This window comes from Canis lupus, chromosome 33, assembly GCF_011100685.1.
Source record: "Canis lupus familiaris isolate Mischka breed German Shepherd chromosome 33, alternate assembly UU_Cfam_GSD_1.0, whole genome shotgun sequence".
NCBI lineage: Eukaryota > Metazoa > Chordata > Mammalia > Carnivora > Canidae > Canis > Canis lupus.
The window spans coordinates 28428447-28449388 of NC_049254.1; the positions used below are offsets into that span (position 1 = coordinate 28428447).

Below are 20942 nucleotides of genomic sequence, written 5' to 3' on the forward strand. Positions count from 1 at the left end.
GCAGCATCTCAGCCCCATTCACCACTTAAACTGGGAGAGGAAAGCAGCCCAGTTGAAAGATCTGGATCAAAAAGAGTATTTGATAGTTTCCCCATACCCAGCCTTCCCAGAATGTCTTTTTTCGAGGTGGATACGGGGTTTTTTTAGATTTTTTTTGTTTATTATTATTAGAGGGAGAGCATGCGTGTGAGTGGGGAGAGGGGCAGAGGGATAAGGAGAAACAGGCTCTTCTCTGAGCAGGGAGCCCGACACCTGGGGCCCCATCCCAGGCCCCTGGGATCATGACCTGAGCCAAAGGCCGACTTTTAACCAACGGAACCACCCAGGCGCTCCTCAGGGTGGGTACATTTTTATGTAGACGTGTCAGATAATTTAGATACACCTACAACTAGCTAGGTGTGAGTATTTTACAAATCCCACCTGTTCACTGTCTCAGCAAGCCACCTTGGTCCCAAGAACATTTTGGTTTTTTTACTTATTCATGAGAGAGGGGCAGAGACACAGGCAGAGGGAGAAGCAGGCTCCACGCAGGGAGCCCGACGTGGGACTCGATCCCGGGTCTCCAGGATCACGCCCTGGGCTGCAGGCGGCGCTAACCCGCTGAGCCGCCCGGGCCGCCCATCCAAGAACATTTTGGAAGAGCACACTTGTCAGCCTGAAGAAATCCCCAAGTAGTTTGGGGTTCCGTGCTGGCACGAGGGAGTGGCCCGTGTGTGTCGGGGTGGAGGAGGTCACTGCCTTGGAGAGACCACAAGCCTGTGTGTTTCTGGGCTAAGGGGATCCCAGGGTGTCCAGGGCGGCCTCACAAGCCTTCTAGGGCCTTCAGCTACCGTCCAGCCCCTGTCCCCTAGCTGGGTCTGGGAGGGGCTGTCCCCAGGGGCTCAGCTCCCTCCCAGCGGCTTTGCTCCCTTGGACCCATGACTCGCTGGGAACCCTGGGCCCTGGGTCTCTGTTTCATCAGAATTCCACAGACACAGGCACCTGAGCGTGAGCCTGGCTGTGCTCTGGGTGGCCTGAGGGCGTCCGGGTCGGAAGAGCCCCTGGCCCGCTGGGTCCTCGCCTCCCAAGCCGCTGACTAAATCCTGCCCCCTGTTTTGCACCTTGTGAGACTTGGTCCCCAGGACAGCACAAATGCGTCTCGGCGTGCATGCTTGTGTGAGTGTGCACGTGTGTGTGTGTGTGTGTGTGTGTGTGTGTGTGAAATGAACACATTATACAAGGTATTGCTGCCACACGTTGTGCTCAGGCCTGTATTTGGGGCTAAGCTCAATCATTCAGAGTGCCGGGAGCCCTCACTGACGCAGCAGAGTGACCGTGACCGCGGTTAGGAGGTTCTGAGCACATTCTCCTTCCCCGCTCTGGGCCTGTAACTCGTCCCCTAACCTCGGCTGCTGCCCCCTCAGCCCTGATTCTCACTGGCTTTTCTAGACCTCCCATGTGTTTTTCTTTCTCTTAATTTTTTCTACCAAATTTCTAAAATACCCAGAGGTTACATCTCTGATTGTCCCGAGTTTTCTTTTGTTTCTGTAGATGGCACAGGGGTGGGGGTGGGGGGGTTGCTGACTCTGTCCTGACAGCGTCCCCTTTGATGATATTTTTTTAAATCACATTTCAGAGAATCCTGGCATTTTCCCACCGAGTTAGACTCCATATTTGGTCACGAGAATTGCTTTGGGGCCATGCAGGAGCTTTTCTGTTGACCTTTTCTTTATTCTTGTATGACTTCCTCAGTATAAACGGATTCTCTCTCTTCCAAAGATGCTGCTGCTGATGGTGCCACCATTTCTTGGAAGGAAAATTTTGATTCAGCTTATACTGAGCTGAATGAAATTGGAAGGTAATGACCTTGTTTTCACTTCCTTCGTTCGTGAGCACTTAACATCATCACATCAGAATAATGACTTGCTTTTAGTGTTGTTTTCCTTACTAAATGTATTCTCGCTAGAGTAAGAAAAAATTAGAACATTTATGTGTATTTTTATTGCACTTTTTTTTACACTAAGTCGGAGGATTCACTCATCAACTGTCAGCCTTTCTTCTGTTCTAATATATGGATTTAAGTCCCAGACTTCAAAGTATTATTTTAGCAACGGCTCCTGAGTTGTGATACGTGGCGCTTTCATTATCATTTAGGTCAACTGTGATTTTTTTTTTTCTTTGACCTAATTGTAATAGAAATATTTTAAAATCTCCAACTGTGAGGTTTTTACAAATTATCTTGTTACTGATTTCTAACTTAATCACATTGTAGTTGAGGAACTTGATCTATATGATGCTGACCCTTTGACTTTTGTTGGGACTTGCTTTACTTGCAGTACGTGGTCAGTTTTTCATTAGAAGTTCCATGCATTCCTGAGAAGAAGGTATAACCACTAATTCTTGGTTCAGGTCTCTATATATGTCCATATGTCAAGCCCAATCACATTGTTTTATGGATATTTCCAGTCTGGTACCCCCCTTCCCCATACACACACACACACACACACACACACACACACACAACCTCTATTTCTCTCTAGTTTGGTTAGAAAGGTGTGTCCTTAAAAATAAAAAGATAAAAATATGACTTTTAATGAAACAAAAAATCTGTCACCTGTTTCACAAAATAGTTGATGGAAAGAAACAAAAAGGAGGTTCATCTCTATGTGTGCATTAGTTTGCACGTGGTCTAGGTGGTCTAGGTGAGAAGGTCTCTTGGAAGTCCTCCACCCTCCCCAGATGTATAAATAAAAGAGCACCCACTAACGGTGGGCCATTACCATCATCTGTGCCTCTGATTGACGTCTCCCAATGAAGCATAAAATTTCCTAAGTGGGGTAATTGTGACAGATTGTGGAGAGAGCCCAAATGTTTGTCTTTCCCATTTCTTAGGTAGGAGTCACAATGTAATTCATGACCTTTCATCATTATACCTTTCTTCAAAAACCAACCTTCACTCTACTTTGTGTGGATAGAGGGAGGAATAAAAAAGGCCAATGGAAATTTACACGATGTTGATGATGATGCTTATTGAGTATCTATAGTGTTCCAAATACCATACAGATATTATATGAGATGTGTTTAATCTAATCCTTACCACACCGTGAGGTGGTGTTTGAGTAGATTTCCGGGAAAAAGAACCCAGGCTTTGTTATGTAATGATTTTGAGGTCCCGCAACTGGTAAGTGTAGAGCCAAGGTTCCAACCTTGAGCTACCCAATTCTGAAGCCTGTGTTTGTTTTACTAGCATATGTGGTCGCTCACTGTAGCAATTTTTGTCAAAAAATAAGCTCTAGCAATTAAAATGTAGTTTGCCCCATTGTATTGAAGTTTTGTGAAGCTAGGTATGATTCTAGTATAATCTCCACCTGGTTCTAAATGAAACTGCTTATATCACCTAGACGCACCACTGAATTCCTTCCCAAGACGTGCATTTGTTGTTGATAGCCATAGGCTAAGGCATGTTTTAGCTAGAAGAGGTGCATGTTTTAGTATTTCCCAAAGGTGAGATCAAGTTTCTGATCTGTTCAAAACAATTGATTTTTTTTTAATCTCATCCCCAACAATCTGAAGGTTTTTCCCCTCCAAGTAGAATCCTCGTATTTTCAGAAGATCCTTCAAAAATACTGTATGTTAATAGAAGGGAAATAAAACACATACTTATGTGAGACACACGAAAGGTATCTGTGAGCCATAAAAGTGAGTCAACGTTCTCTATTACACTTAAACCTAAAATTCTGGGCCTATAGGACTATATTGTTAAAAATGGTAATTAAGTATTATAAAAACGATGGTGCAAAAGAAATACCTTCACTCCTGAAGTCCATCTACAGAAGGAAAGAGTATTTGAGCATGGCACGGTTAGCCTGAAATAAGCTAGATGGGCACCACTGCAATGTAAAGAAGCCAGAGGGTTGTCCCCTGGGATTGCTGACTGGTTACCTGTACATGATCCAAAAAAGTAGGAGGGCCAGGGCAGGACTGCAAGTTGACCACGGCCATCTGTGAATCACTGAATCTCCACTAAAGGAATTTTTCTGATCAGGCACATAAGGAGGAGGACACTGGAAGGAGAGACAACTATAGTAACACAATCCAAGCAGAAAACAAGTGAGAGAGTGACAAATGACCTAGGAGACCTGGGGAACTCAATCCAAGTCAGTTGTGGGGTCAAGTAAGAGCCAGTACAACTTTTGCAGCAGAATTCCTCAAAGGCCTGGGTCCTGACAGCGTCAAGTACCTCGGCAAAGTGGTGTAAAGAGGATGCTGAAATTGGAAGGATGGGCTGACACTCTGTGTGAGAGACTGTGGCTCCAGATCTCCTCTCCAGCTGCAGGCAGCTGTAGGACTGTCCCACCCCATCCAGGAAAAGGCTGGAGGTCCATTTTCCAGACAGGGTAAAACCAAGTGCCTCTGTTCTCAGGGACGCTGGCACAGTGCGGGGCAGCAGAACCTCCCTGCAGACAGGCCCGTTACGAGACTGTATCCATGCTGGGTCTTCGGGACCCCAGCTTTCTTAACCACTCAGCTTCTACAAGCGGACAATTGGGGCTTCTCTGCCCAGGCAGGAAGTAGGAGGATCTTTCTCTGGGAAATCTGGCCAGCCCAAGAAGAAAGTCTTAAAGATACTGACTTTGGAGCTTTCCCAACTAAACCATCCACTCAGATCCACCCTACAGTGATTGGGCGAGCTGACAGGCTCCACCCCCCACACTCAAAGCTTCCAAACACTGTTCAGTCTCCAGCTTTTAGAGTCAGCCAGCTTCCAGAGCGGGCCAAGGTAGACAGTAAGCCCATGGTAGCCCATCTCTCCCACTGACAACCAGAATCCCCGGACAAAATACCAAAAAGCAACTACCTCAAGATTCTGAAAAGCAAATAACAGGGAGAATGGGGAGCTCAGTTAAAACTTGAAGCGAGTCCAGGACAGTGGCAGTGAATTCTCTGGTTGGTTTGTTGGGTTTAACCCAAGGGTGGGCCAAACTAGGGAACTGAGCAGCATGCACAGGGAGCAGCTCCAAAAGAAACCCATCGTTCTGGCCAAAAGGCAGGAAAGAGGATCCCCTTCAAGCTGAACAAAGGAGGAAAATGCCATTCCCTGCCTCCCTTCTTTGTCTCCTTGCTTTAACTTAAGCAAGAAGCTAAAACTCTGAAGGAATCCCATCTAGAAAGACGGGCCCATGGGAGCCAAAGAATGTGTGGGAAATCTCAATGAGAAGAGCCAAAGAAGGAGATCCCCTAATTCTGTGCATGGAACAACACAAATCCTGGGCTGCTTTCAAGCTGTGCAGAGATAGAACACAAAGCACTGAAGCTGAGCAAGGCTTTGAGGACTGAACTACAATATAAACCACCACTCAGTTACCCTGCAGTGACTTCTTAGTCCCAGATTAATCTTGGAGTGGTCCTCAGAAGGAGCACTCTTTGTCAGAAATGAGGACTGAATTCTATCACGAAAAGGAAAATATTCGTAGTTTACTGAGCTTCAACTGTGCATAGCCCCTGACCTAGTTGCAATAACGGAAACCCTGAATATTGATTAAAATATCATTCTGCTGGGAGGACGGGATGGAGAAAGTGGCCATGTGATGGGGACAGGGAGGGGAGAGAGGATAACATCTCCCTTTCCAGAGTTGGTGTCAAACACCAAGAATTAGCCACACAGACATAGACTACCCAAACAATAGGCTAAAATATAATTAACTAGTATGTTAAACTGCCACTTAAGTGAGGAAAATGGGGGTGGGAGGATGGGATACTATTTGTTTTAATAAGAAACCTTAAAGCTAATTGACTTTTTAAATCATGGGGATGCATAACTTCGATAAGCACAATTTTTTTAAAAAACTGAGGTACAGGAGCACCTGGGTGGGTCAGCCGGTTAAGCTGACTTTGGCTCAGGTCATGATCCTGGGGTCCTGGAATCAAGCCCGCATCAGGCTGTCTGCTCAGTGGGGAGCCTGCTTCTCCCTCTGCCCTAACTCTCTCACTCTCAAATAAATAAATAAAACCCTTTTTAAAAATTGAGATATAGGAGCACCTGAACATGGCCACTCAGTTCAGGCGAGCTCTCCTTAGCATTCAATTGTTTTCATGCATCCAAAGTCCTCTGGAAGGAATGACCTCTGATAATCAAACAAGAGAGTGCTGTTAAAAGCCAGAATGGGGGTGCCTGGGTGGCTCAGGTGGTTGAGCGCCTCCCTCTTGTCTTTGGCTTAGGTCATGATCTCAGGGTAGTGAGATTGGGCCCTGCCTCAGGCTCCGGGCTCAATGCAGAGTCTATTTGTCCCTCTCCCTCTCCTCCTCCCCACACTCGTGCTCTCTCCCTCTTTGGCTTTCAGATAAATAAAATCTAAAAAAAAAAAAAAAAAAAAAACATAATGAAGGGGTGCCTGGCTGGCTCAGTCAGTGGAGCATGCAACTCTTGATCTTAGAACCATGAGTTGGAGCCCCAGATTAGGCATAGAGATTACTTTTTTAAAAAAGGTAATTTATTATTTTATGATATAGAACTATCAGTTTGACCAAATATTTGCTTACTGTGCAAAAAGATAACGTCTTCTGTATAATGGGCATTCAATTAGTATTTGCTAATCAATTAGTATTGATTGGCATATTCTCTTCTTTAGTGAAAATCTATCATGGAAAAACATTATTATTGTCAGAAAGCCACTTGGTGAGCACAGAGCGAGGTCAAGGAGTCAGCTGGACAATCTTCATGGTGCCCATGGTATTGGATGCAGCCATTTCCCCTAGAGGGATGGACTCTTGACTCCTCTACTCATGGGTCAGGGTGCCGCAGGGACAGGCCTAGGGTGGCACTGCTTGTCACCTCTGACTCCCTTTCTCTGGTCCCATTGCTGACCAGTTCCCCTTCTAATTCACTTTCTTACTAGCTCCTATTGGGCTGCAGCTGAGTCTGGGAACCATTCTATTTTAGGTCTGGCTAATTTGGTTAGATGTGAAGATGACATGGTGGTTATACATTTTTAAATGTCCTTGTCAATTAGAAATGCAAACTGAAGTATTTATGAGTGAAATAACATGATATCTGGATTTTTGCTAAAAATACTACAGGGAAAGGCAAGAGGTAGGAAAGGAATAGATGGAATAAAATTGGCAAAATGTTGATAATTATTGAAGCTGGCTGCTGGGTGCACAGATCTATTATTCTCTCTACTTTTGTGTATATTAGGAAGATACCAAGATAATAAATACCAAGATAATATGAAAAACAAAAAAGAAAAATTGTCTCTTTAGAGAATGTCTTTGAAAAAAAAAGTCTTTGAAATTATCAGAGTAGAATTCCTCCTTCTTTAACATTATTATTATTGTTGTATTTTAGAGAAATATACTCTGCTTAGAAAACTGACCCCATGGTGGTTGTTCAAAGTGATGGAGAAATCTATTGACTAAAAACGATATTAGTTTTCCGCATCTCAAAGAACCCTGAAATGCTAAGGAAGGAAAACATGGCCTTTCTGAAAGATAACATAATAATTTAAAAGGAGGAAAGTAGGATTCCTAATAAAATGTTAGTCTAACCATTTCAGATAAAACTTCACGCATCCTTGAATAAAACAAGACCTACTTGATTGATGAAGCTTAGCAACATGCTTTCTCCCTTTCGCCTTCCAGAGGCCGTTTCTCCATAGTAAAGAAGTGCATTCACAAGGCTACCCGCAAGGATGTCGCCGTGAAATTCGTCAGCAAAAAAATGAAGAAAAAAGAGCAAGCTGCCCACGAGGCTGCCCTGCTTCAGCACCTGCAGCACCCCCAGTACATCACTCTCCATGACACCTATGAGTCCCCTACATCCTACATCCTGATTTTAGAACTGTAAGTACAGGCTTTTCTTAGGGGATCTCCAGCTGTTTGGGCTATTTATTGTCTGCTGGAAGTGGCAGTCACGTTTTGTACAACGTCCTGCGGTGTACATAGTGTTGTATGTCCCATCCATTTTATAAAAATGTGGTTCCCATTTATCAATTAGAAAAATCAGCAATAAGGAAGATCCTTACAACTAGGGAAGCTGGGACATGAACCCGTATCTGCCGCGCTCTGATTCTCATGTTCTTTCTATTATGGACTCATGGACTGGGCAGGGGTTTAGGGAAAGTTTATCAACAGTTGGCTTATTGACAGGGGTGGAGTTGAAATGAAAGAGGGGTTTGTGCATCGCTCCACTGCCACAGCCTCCACGGTCTACCACCCAAGAAGTTCCTTTTAAAGTGGAGCCTTGGGATCCCTGGGTGGCGCAGCGGTTTGGCGCCTGCCTTTGGCCCAGGGCGCGATCCTGGAGACCAGGGATCGAATCCCACATCGGGCTCCCAGTGCATGGAGCCTGCTTCTCCCTCTGCCTGTGTCTCTGCCTCTCTCTCTCTCTCTCTCTCTCTCTCTCTCTCTCTCTCTCTGACTATCATAAATAAATAAAATAAATAAAAAATTAAAAAAAATAAATAAATGAAAAATAAAGTGGAGCCTTAACCTGGGGATGCCTGGGTGCCTCAGTCCGTTAAGCATCTGCCTCAGTTCAGGTCATGATCCCAGGGTCCTGGAATCAAGCCCTCTGTCAGGCTCCCCACTCAGCAGGGAGTCTGCTTCTCCTTCTCCCTCTGCCCCTTCCCACTGTTCTCGCACTCTCTCTCTCTCAAATAAAATCTTTAAAAAATAATAAAAAATAAAGTGGGGCCTTACCTTTGAAATAGTCCACTCATTCCAGATTTTCTAGAAACTCGGGCAATCATATACTTGGCCCCGGAACGCATCAAATAAAGCACATTCTCCGCCACTATGGCCCCCAAGCTAAGAACAGAGATCGTGTCCTGTGGTTCACAAGGGTCTAACAGAGGCTAAAAAGAACAAAGTCCTTTCAGAAGTATGGAGCCCTCATAGAAATGTCATCAGATGCCTGCCAATGACCCTGCACCCAAGACCAGTGCTGTGTATGGCTCCGCATGAGCCTATGTTCAGAAGTGCCCCCAATTACAGCTTTTCAGTTGTCATTTTAGTGTGGCTCTTGTGTGCTGGTTTGTCCAGGTGTTTGTGTATGAGGGCCTTTGAAGCAGTAACCTAAAATTTATTTATGTTGAAAAAAAGACATCCAAAAGGCGAAATATCTTTAGCTACATTTTTTTTTAATTGGTTGAAAAGAAACAAAACAGAACCAACTCTATTAATATTTGTAATTCTTTTGTGATACGTTACATAGCTGTGTAGTAGATCAACTGTCACCTTGGATTTAACAAACACACTTATAAGCAGGCTTCCAGAACCGAACCTGTTTCTTGGGAGCTTCCTAACTCAAAAGGTGTATTTTGTTGGCAGTGAACTATTTTCATTTACATGTGACAACGTGTGACACCCGAGTTCCAGTAAAAAGGTATCATCACTTGCGTATCAAGGTAATAGGGCAGACCCAGGACCCTTTGCCCCTTCACATTGGCCAGCTTGCATCGTTCCAAGGAGCCATGCCGATTACCAGGCTGCCACAGTGCAATTCTTGAATGAAGAGCCTGGACTCTGATCCCAGCTCTGTGATTTGGGGCAGGGCCTTTAGATTCCGGGGCCTCAGGTCCTCATCTGTGAAGTCTGAAGAATTATTTCCACTTCTCAGAGATGTTACAGGGATTAAATCAGATGAATGGCGGATTGAGCCAGTTTAGCAAATGTTTACTGAGCACTCCCTGTGGGCCAGCGTCTGTGTGGACCTGGGCCCGCGGGGAAGGAATAAAGATGAGAAGATGGTGGCTCTTGTCTTTGAGAAGTCCAAAGTCTGATGACGAAGACCAATCGGCAAGTGAATGATTTCAGTTTAACGTGGCAAATGCTGAGAAAGAACCATGTATTTTGGAGAGAGTTGCTGTGAGAGAACATAGAAATGTGTTTGTGGGACTAGAGGTCCAGGAAAGATCAGTGGAGAGGCCGCGCCTGAGGTAAACCCTGTGACCAGAGATCACCTCCTTGGTGGCCACTCGAATCTCTTGTAGAGCTTTTCTCCGTCAGGCAACCGAGGTTCTGATCGCCTAGTTTGAGGGGGGCCTGGGCATCTGCATTACCCAAAAGCTTTGAGAGTGAGCCTGGTGCTGAGACGTGCAGGTCTGGGAGCAGTGCTGCGAGAAGGGTGGGGTGCACCTAACCCAATCCTACTTCATTCCATGCTTATCACACCCACCCCACCCTTGGCAGGGTCCTAGGGCTTCACTCCTGTCAAGGAGAGCAGCAGGAGAGACCAGGAGGGAAGGAACCGGCTAGAGAAGGGGAGGGAAACTTGGCTGGAGTGGGGCGGGGTGGGGAGGAGGTAAGGTCGTTTCTGCCTCTGGCTCAAGCTCCCCTGCCTGAGCATTTCTGGGGAATGTGCCTTTGTCAGCTCAATGCACAGAGAATAGCAGTCTGACATCTGGTCAACTCCTTCCTTAAGAGGGCGCGGGGGACCTGGAAATACTGTTTACTGAGCACTTACGACTGCTACCAATTATGTTCAAAGGCCTCATTGTCTCACTTGATTCTTGCACGGCCCTCATAACGTGATTGCTGTTGTGATTTCCAGTTTAAAAATGAAGAAACCAACACGGAGTTTAATTGACTTGTCCCAAGCCCCCCGGCCTCTAGGTGATAGAATCAGGATTCAAATCTGGATCTAGGGATCCCTGGGTGGCGCAGCGGTTTGGCGCCTGCCTTTGGCCCGGGGAGCGATCTTGGAGACCCGGGATCGAGTCCCACGTCAGGCTCCCAGCATGGAGCCTGCTTCTCCTTCTGCCTGTGTCTCTGCCCTTCTCTCTCTGTATGTGTGACTATCATGAATAAATAAATAAAATCTTTAAAAAAAAAAAATCTGGATCTAGCTGGCTCCACCATCCATGTTCTCGGTCACGGGTTTTACAATTAGAAAATTGCTCAAAAGGCAAAGGATCCAAAAAAGGGTCAAGATTGCATAAGACAAACTTTGCCCACTTTCTATTTTCCTCAACTGAAAACTGATAAATGAAAGGAATTTGCACAACATTTTTGGGGCAGCTCACAGCCACCAGGTTCCAGTGAATCAAAATTCACTGGAACTGGGCTGAAGGCAGATGCTCAACGGCTGAGCCCCCCAGGCGTCCTGTTAATCAGAAAGTGCGCGCTCTCTCTCTCTCAAGACTTTCTCTCTTTGCAATCTAACCTTTTAATGGAGTGTCAGACCTTTCCCCTCGTGAGAAAATTTCAAGTTCAATAACATAGAATGTGTCTTCAGGTTACACAGATTTCTTCCGTGGAGCACATCACATGTGTGATTTTTAAATTAACTGATTTTAGTTCTAAACATTAATTTGGGGCTCTAACTAAAATATGCATGTGTGGGGCACCTGGGTGGCTCAGTGGTTGAGCGTCTCCCTTGGGCTCAGGTTGTGATCCCAGGGTCCTGGGATCGAGTCCCACGTTGGGCTCCCTGCATGGAGCCTGCTTCTCCCTCGGCCTGTGTCTCTCCTCTCGGTGTCTCTCATGAATAAATAAGTAAAATCTTACAGATAAGTAAACAAGCAAACAAATAGATACAATATGCATGTGTGGCAGCATAGACCTCCGTTTGTAAGAGGGAGTAGGAGAGATTTTAAAGCTCTGACGGATTTGTATGAGTCAGCTTGCCATTTCTTTACAGACCTACTTCCTTTGCCTTTTCCTCCCCCTTCCAGGATGGATGATGGCCGGCTCTTAGACTACCTTATGAATCATGACGAGCTGATGGAAGAGAAGGTAGCCTTCTACATCCGGGACATCATGGAAGCTCTCCAGTACCTTCACAACTGCAGGGTTGCCCATTTGGACATAAAGGTAATAAGCAATAGCTGCCCTCGCAGGGAAATGGCTAAGTCCGACCTGTCACTCATTTACCCTTGAGAGATGTACAGTCTAAGTCGTTTTATTGACATAGATTAGAATCCTTACAAATATTAAACGGAGACTGGGTCGTCACACAACTTTGAGCATGTTCTCCGTGAATTAATGAACACACCGGAGTCACGGTGACATCTGGGGTGAGAGAAGGTGGGGAAGCTTCTACCACTTTTACCCCTGACATTTTGGAAGGAAGCCCATAAATGTCAGGTCTCTGTGGTGCTCCAAAAGAAGCCCCCGTTTTCCAAACTGAACGTTTCATTCTTTTTGTGAGCCAGTGGAGAAGCAGGGGGTAGTTGAGAAGACATGATTTGAAATGTCAAACAGCTTCTCTGAAATGCTGCCCAAACTCAGAATTCAGTCTAGTTTTTTTTTTTTTTTTTAAGATTTTATTTATGTATTGGAGAGAGCAGGAGAGCCCAAGCGTTGGGGGCCCGATGTGGGGCTCCATCCCAGGACCCCGGGATCATGACCCGAGCTGAAGGCAGGTGCTCCACCCACTGAGCCACCCAGGCGCCCCAGAACTCAGTCTAGTTTAAAGGCGCCCGTGTGCTCTGCGTAGGCAATTTCTCGCGCTCTAGGCTTTGTCACAGAACAGCAGAGCCGTGGGTGAGCCACCAGAGTCCTGCGGGTGGTCGGGACGGGGAGCTGAACTTGCCTTCTCTTCTCCCTCACGCCCGCGTCCCCTCAGCCCGAAAACCTGCTCATTGACCTACGCATCCCGGTGCCTCGGGTGAAGCTCATCGACCTGGAGGATGCTGTCCAGATCTCGGGTCACTTCCACATCCACCACCTGCTGGGGAACCCCGAGTTTGCTGCCCCGGAAGTGATCCAAGGCATCCCCGTCTCCCTGGGCACAGACATCTGGAGCATCGGGGTTCTGACGTATGTCATGCTGAGTGGGGTGTCCCCCTTCTTGGATGAGAGTAAAGAGGAGACCTGTATCAATGTGTGCAGGGTGGACTTCAGCTTCCCGCACGAATACTTCTGTGGCGTGAGCAATGCTGCCAGAGACTTCATCAACGTGATCCTACAGGAGGACTTTCGGAGGAGGCCCACGGCAGCCACCTGCCTGCAGCATCCCTGGCTGCAGCCTCATAACGGCAGCTACTCCAAGATCCCCCTGGACACCTCCCGCCTGGCATGCTTCATCGAGCGCCGCAAGCATCAGAACGACGTGCGGCCCATTCCCAATGTCAAGAGCTACATTGTCAACCGGGTGAACCAAGGGACGTAGCTGTCTCCTAGCCCTTGGGGTTCCACATGGAAGTGCAGTGTGAACCAAAGCAAGACTGAATGTCTGTAAATAATTCTGTTAGTTCACTCCATGCAGTTCTCTGGCTTGAGAGATGTACCTCTTAAACCTCGTCAGTGGTTATTCAGGGTCTGGGCAGCAGTAAAATTACCCTAAATCCAGGGGCTTTTCAGAAGGTCAGTTAGAAGAGAGAAAGATGCCAAGAGTCACCCAAAGCATTAAAGAGGGGGGCAAGGATGACAAGAATGTTAGCTGTTATAAAGTGTGAACAGTGCGTTCCAAAATGCGTGGTTAACTGGGCAAAGCCGAAGCTCACTGTAGTGAGTACCGACGGTTTCTAACTCTGCTGAAATTTTAAGCAAAAAAAGTTCTATTTAACAGAGATGTCATGTATGTCAACTATTCTGGTTTAGATTACTTAGATATAGTTTCTTAATAGGATACATATACACATACGGTAAAATATATCCCATTCAGGTTTCAGAGTTTTATAATATAGAGGTATATATGAGATCAATCATAAGTAACTTTGAGTGCTCCAGTTAAGACAGTAATTTATTTACCGAAGCATTACATTGTTTTGACTAAGCACAATTAGATGACAAGTTTTTTAGAGCATTTTATAAATCTTGTATAGAAATCTTTTACCAGAACCTGTGCATTAAGAGAAAGCAATGTTACCCTTTTGCAACCTGTGAATGAGAAGATTTTTCTCTCAGTCACCACTATTTGATTAACAGAGGTTCTGTATATGAAACGCTACCCCCAAATTCACTGGCAGCTCAGAGTTAATCTGGCAGGAAAGCCTGCCGGGAAATCAGTCCAAATACAGTTAAGAGTTGTGGGGCTATTTTTATGTCTACACTCGGTTCGAACTAGGTAATGAATATAACAGGTTCACACAAAAGGGCAAATAGAAACCTTTCCTACGGTTCCTACGAACAACGGAACAACACTTTCTGACTTCTTCTACAGCTGTAGAATGCAGTGCTCAGAAAGGTGGCTTGCTTTATTTCTAACCCCTTGTGGAAGCTAAGGGGTACTTACCAAAAGGAGGCAGCCATATAGGCCTTTAAAGGCCTGGTCCTAAGTCCTTTTTGAAGCCATGGAATAAAATCTGATATATCACTCTAACAGAGCATTGAGTTTTAACTGTGATTGCCGTACCTATCACCACTCAGCCGCTGATATTTCCCCGGACCAAAAGGACTAATTGCACTTTTGAGGCCAACGCTGCTTTCTGGCATGTATTCTCCACACGAGGTGATTCTGAACTGCCCTTTACCCCACTAGTGGGGGAAAAAAAAAATTCAGCCTGGGCATTTCATGATTGTTTTTCTTTGTTTTGGGGGAAGATTCGGGGGTTTTTTTGTGTTGGTACATGATCCACCCTTTGTTTTCTGGGATGTGTTTTGAAAATTGCTGTTATGCAAATAATATTTTAAGACTGTAACTCAAGTATGTGTCCTCAAATCAGGTTGAATGGCATCACTTCTCTCCTATGAGAGGATGGAGAAAATTCGAAGCGTGTGGCACAGAAGTGCGCGCAGAGAGTTTAGGGAGGATTAATAGAATTACAAATCTATCTAAATGAAAAAGAATGGTGGAAACGAAGCCTGAACTTTAATATATAAAAACACTTCTTCCCACAGCGGAAATGTAGAATTGAGAATACTCATCAGTCGACTTCCTCCTTCACCCTCCACCTCATCCCATCCAAGATTATAGATTAATCAATTAGTAGGAAGTACAAGCAATAAGACTAGATAGCACTTCGTATTTTTAGGATTAACCAAATACCTGGATACTGATTCCACCTGTATTTGGTTCCTAGTTCCAAATGACCCTGGGTCACCAAGGCGCCCTTGCTCCGAGCCCGCCCCTGACCAAACCCCCTAGTCTCCACTTAAACCTACGTGTATATACAAATACTATCTGATATGATATTTTAAAATTTAAAACATTTACTAAAAAAAAAAAAAAAAAAGCCTTTTAGTAAACATGTCTTCATTGTGAGATCTAGCCTAAAAGAAGAGAGCCTGGTCCCAAGGGCTCATCTCGGGATGGAGGGCAGGTGCTGAGGGTTGCGAATACCCATCAAGTGCGGCTTGGCAAGGTCTGTCTTGTCCACTGTGTACGAGGACTACAGAACTCCCTGCTGAGTCCTTTAGAGTTTTTATGACCATGTAAGAGATGGGCTGAGTTTCTGCTGGAGAAGATGAGGGCCTTGGACAGTGTGCAGAGAGGGCACAGAGGAGCATTCGCGAAATCCTGTTGTGGGAGGGCAGCTGACAGAATGTTAGAGCCAAAGCTTCGATATCAGCGTTTACATCAGAACGTACCAGGGACGCCCCCGGTGTGGGCTTGCGTGGGATCTCCCCTCCTCCCACGTACACACGTTGGGGAAGTGAGGAGACAGGAGAGGTTAGACGTAGAAATGAAAAGTAGTCTGATTCTGTTAACTGGAGCCAAAGTACAATCATTAGACTAGAGTAAATTTAATAGAGGCCCTAAGAGAAAGGGTGTGTATTTTATATAGTTTGGTAACTAAAGAAAACTAACAGAGAGGTGCCCTGTCTGCAAAGCCCCTGTTCCTTCCCCAATACACAGCAGTCCTGCTTCAAGAATTCTCCAGAGCCAGTTGGAAATAACAAGGAATCCCTGCAGGTGGGGCTGGGAAGTGTACTTGAGGTTGCTCTGTGGGCAACTGCCTGAAGCAAAAAGGATTAGAAACCACTTTCATGTACCTGTTTTGCCAGATATTTATGACTTTGTGGTAGAGAGAGGAGAGAAGAGAAAATGGTCCACTTCCACCATAATTGTCGTAGTTCTTGAAATCGAAACTTCACTAGGAATTCGTGCGGGTGAACTTCCAGTTGAAATGGGAAAAATTAATGTTGGTTAAAGTCGTAAGTTTCTTGCTTGGCTTATTATATTCGTTACATAGAGTTTTGGGGTTTGTTTCGTTTTGTAAGGGTGGGATGCAGAAAGAAGGAAGAGATCAGGGACAACTCATAATGCTTTTTTAAAGATATGACTTACTGCATCTTTTACATTTATTTCCAATTAAATAGATTTATATTCACTTACAGCTGAATGTGGGAAAATTTTTAAGAAAAAAAATTGTAATGTCGGAGGTGTCCTTCAGGACCCCCACAGCCATAACACTTTTGGGGGAGTAGAGGAAGCAGAGGAAAAGCTGGCTTCACCACTTTGTCGCTTTGTCATTCACAAAGCCTTTATAAATAGTAGTGCCTTTCAGAGGGGAGGATGGGAGATAAAGAAGCTCGTTGTACTTAGATTGACTGATACTGCAGCATTTTTTTTTTTATGTTAAACTATCTTTTCAATGAAAACATCTGAATATAGGGTGAGGCCAGGAATTCTTGAGTTTCAACCTCAGCTCTTCCTGATTCGTCCTTTCTTACAGAAAGTCTTTGTTTTTTCTGTCCCAAATGTCCCCATTGTTAAAATGGGAGCGCTGGTGGTGGTGGAAGGAGGAGGGACTTTAATCTCATAGGAATCTTGCAAAAATAGCATAGTTGGGATGTCTAAAAAATACTTTGATTTTCTTAAAGTGCTATACACTGCCAGTGCTAAGGATTTTATTGATAGTGACTTTGAACATTCCGGGTTTTCAATATTCATGTTTTAGGAAACCATTTGCAAACTCATAAGATAAATTGTGTAAATTGATTTTAATTGGAAGTACCAGGTGCTCTTTGTCTAAATGTTACTTGGTCTTAGCCTGTAATTTCAATCATTTGAAAAGCTTGTCTACAGAAAAAGGTTAGGAGAGCTGATGGTCTTGTGTGAATAAACTGTTTTCTCCAATATTTCTGATGGCAGACCCAGAATAGGATGCCCTCCAAAGCAACTGCTACTCTCTCTTCTCAAGCTTTATGCTCTGGAAAAATTGACAGAGACCAACTCAAACAGCCACTTTCCTCCCTGGAAGTGCAGAAGTGAGAATAAAGTGTTGTTTGATACCACAACTCATTTCCTCAGAATCTCATCAGCATCCCTTACATGGGGCAAACTACATGCATGGGTGTAGAAGTGAATTGAACTGTTGGATTTTGGAAGGAAAACCTTGGATTTTTTTTTTTTTTTTTTTTTGAGATAATCAGGTGTTTCAGGAGTAGCATATTTGCTTTCCCAAAGTCTCCATGATTCAGTGCTCATGAGTTAGTCATTCCTCGTTTGCTTGCCTACGTGAAAGTGCATGGAAATTTAGATTTGTGAGAACATGAGAGAGCAAATGCATTATAAACTAGATAGTGGTTCTATGTATTAACCGAAACTTTGTCCCACAAATTTGATAGAGGAGGAAATACTGCAAACATATGGGTCTCTGTAGTAGGGCAAAAGTGCAAACTCACCACTCCCTTGTTCAGTTTTGAGAAATGTGGGCTTTATTCCTTTTTCTCCTGTTCCTTTTTCTCCTGTGTAGCATCTCTATGGAGTCTGGGTTAGGCTAACTAACATAGTATTCGAGCTTCCAATGGGTTTATTTGCATTATGGCTTTTCTTAACTATTTAAAGTCTAGGGATCCTTTGGAAATTAATAAATCTGGGGGGGGTGGTTAGAAAAGACAAGGTTCATACATACTCCACTAGGAAAAGGGAAGCTACTCTGTTAATATTTGTTTTCTAATAACTACAAGGCTCTCAGCTGTCTCGTTAATTCTAGAGGGTTAAAAAGAGCTGAAATTTGTCCATAGCACTAGACATTTTTAATAGGAAATATTACTCATGGGAGAAATCTATATAGAAATAGAACACAGAAATATCACAGGCCATGTTTTCAGTGAAAGGCATTTCTGCATTTTCCATGTGTATAGAAGTTAGAGGAGACGAAAAAGCAATTATTCTAAGACATATTTTCATCTTTCAGGGACACTTATGGAAAGTTTGAAATTAATACTCATGAAAGCCTGAAATACTCATAGGCTATCGTGTTTTCCTGTCAGCCTGTTGGTTGGGAGATTCTAAAATGTGATTCGATTCAGTTGTGTTCAAATGATCAAGATCAACTGTCTTTTCAGATACCTGTTACTTCTGAGGGTGAGGTTAGTTGAAAAAAGGGAGGGTGGTGGGGGAAAAGTGCAAATAAAATTCCTGGCGTCCCAACTTAACTGAAGCAAGCTAATTTGCTAGCCCAGGGATAGCTAGCATTAAGAGTTCCATCAATGCCTGACTTCTATCAAGAAATAAATCCACATCCTGGAGTATTATGGGGACTGTTACCATGATCTCAGAGACTGTGGTTATGAATTTGAAGTTAACAAAACATACATCTTCTCTTACTAACTTAAGCCATATCTGTCATCTCTGTGTCTGATTTTTTTGATCCTGGTGCTTTTACTTCTGTTTCTGCCAAACTCCAGCCGACTCTATGGGGAAGGTGAGTAACACCAGTAGTTAGGACAAATGTGAAGACTGTGAAAACCGAAACATACCCGTCAGAATGAGATCCTAGTCAGAGAACGGTAGTGATCAAAAATGCAAACTGTTGGAAAATATGGATATATGTACATCTGTACATGTATATAGTGTATAATATGTATGTATATGTTATTGCTCATATGCAGAAATCTATCCAGTTGAAGACAGCCCGGGTCGGTCAGTTTTTCTACTAGAAAACCTTTTAGGGCCATTCAAAACCATTAGGGCTGATGGGTGGAGTTAAGAGTCTACTCATGTGTGAACTGTTTGCTGTCCTTTGAAGTCCACAAAGAAAAGTGAACAAAGCCTGAAACATAATGGGACCATCGTTTAGGCTGTTTACCTAGGGTAGGGGTATCTTTATGTCTGAATAATTAATAGTTGGTTTGCAAACTGCCTTGGCACCTATTGGTTTTGAGTGACCCCCCTCCCCACCAGGTCTTTTGAGAGTTTGGAGGGCTTCTCTGGCCATTCAGATAAAGGGCCTTATCCATAAATGGATAGGTTTCCCCATAGGGACCATTATACATATACATATAAGTACATACTTCCATCAGGCTTGTAACAATTGATTTAAAATCACTCCACAGTATTGATAAATAGCTCTATATTTTCAAGGTGCAGAAGAATTCCACAGCCTTAATTATTTCAGTGTCTTGCTGGTCTGCCTTAAGTGTATCTTCTGGGTTTTTGGTTGTTTTATTATTTTTAAATTTTTCTGCAGTTCATTTTGTATGCACACAACGTCGTTTTGTAAAGGTAGGTTGTAAATATTTTATTTGTAAGTCAAAATCACCCATGTGTAATGTTGTAAAGTGATGACCTGCTGTCTTGTTATTATGACTATGGTAAATGTTCTAAGTTATGGATGAAACTTCAAAATGTACATCTCACAAGTTATGCATTCCTATAAATATACTATACTAAAGATATTATCTCTGGTGGTCTTTTTCTTTTTAATTAAAACCATTGTTCAAAGGAAAGGGTAATTTTTTTTTCTCTTCTCCAAGTATATGAAGGCTTTGACAAGTCGAAAATATCATGTTATTATTACAACACTTTTTGCCCAGGATTATGGGAGGAAAGCAACAATTTTGTAGCCTGGAGAAGTATCCAAAGGTATTTCTCTATCCATTAAAAAAAAAAAAAAAAAAAAGTAACTCTCAGCTGTGTCATTCACTTCGTTCTGGTGTTCCAGGTACCAACTATGTTAGGAAATTGTCAAGCCGTTTGAGCTGGATCTCACCAATCTATGCATCGTGCTGTGGACTCTGGATTAGCCTATGCCGACGGACGGGATCAGGTCTGTGTGCGCCACCCAAGTGTGAATGAGGCTGATTCGGGGTACAATGTTGATTAGCTAGAGTGTCAGAGATGAAAAGTGTTTTGATCAGCTTATTTTGCCAACAAGAACAAAAATGTGGGTTTTTTTTTTTAAATCTCATTTATTTTTTTTTTTTGAAGATCTTTTTTAAAGATTTTATTTATTCATGAGAGGCACAGAAAGAGAGAGAGAGAGGCAGAGACACAGGCAGAGGGAGAAGCAGGCTCCATGCAGGGAGCCCAACGCGGGACTCGATCCTGGGTCTCCAGGATCACGCCCTGGGCCACAAAGGCAGGCGCCAAACCGCTGAGCCACCCAGGGATCCCCAAAATAGATAAGATCTTAAAAGAGACGCCTAGATTCATCCCACGGGCTGGTCAGCACAAAGAAAATAGACACTAAAAATAGACAAATGGGGCAGCCCGGGCGGCTCAGCGGTTTAGCGCCTGCCTTCAGCCCAGGGCGTGACCCCGGGGTCCTGGGATCGAGTCCCGCGTCGGGCTCCCTGCATGGCGCCTGCTTCTCCCTCTGCCTGTGTCTCTCATGAATAAATAAAATCCTAAAAAAAAAAAAAAAAAAAAAAAAAAAAAGGAGGGGACACCTGGATGGCTCAGCGGTTGAGCACCTGCCTGCAGCCCAGGGCGTGACCCCGGGGTCCTGGGATCGAGTCCCGCGTCGGGCTCCCTGCGCGAGGCCTGCTTCTCCCTCGGCCTGTGTCTCTGTCTCTTACGAATAAATAAATAAAATTAAATATATAGAAATGAAGTCGGCATCAATGTAAATGAGTAAGCATCATGAGCCTCTAAAGGACATCCTTTAAAGCATCGCCTTCTACGGGAACCGCCCCCACCTCAAGGGATCTATTCCTAAAGACCAGGCTCGCTGGGATCTGCGGGTCAACTTGGCAAGACCCAGCAGCTCCGCACCCCCCCCGCCCCGCACTCATTACCCGGAGCCGAGCCGCTGAGCTACCCCAGCCGGGATGAAGACGTCATCCTCCAGCGTCCACGGGGCGCAGCGCGACGTCACGAACGGGGACCGGCCAAGCGCTTTACGGCCGCA

At 44.4% G+C, this 20942-nt stretch overlaps 1 protein-coding gene across 1 annotated transcript in view; it reads left to right on the plus strand.

The window, feature by feature from the left end:
* Positions 1-19488, plus strand: part of KALRN (kalirin RhoGEF kinase) — a 660995-nt gene extending 641507 nt beyond the window's left edge. The window contains 4 exon segments of the mRNA XM_038583060.1: positions 1759-1837; positions 7618-7818; positions 11652-11790; positions 12545-19488. Of these exon segments, the coding sequence (XP_038438988.1) occupies positions 1759-1837; positions 7618-7818; positions 11652-11790; positions 12545-13090 (965 nt within the window). The 3' untranslated portion in view covers positions 13091-19488.
* Positions 19489-20942: the final 1454 nt, after the last annotated feature.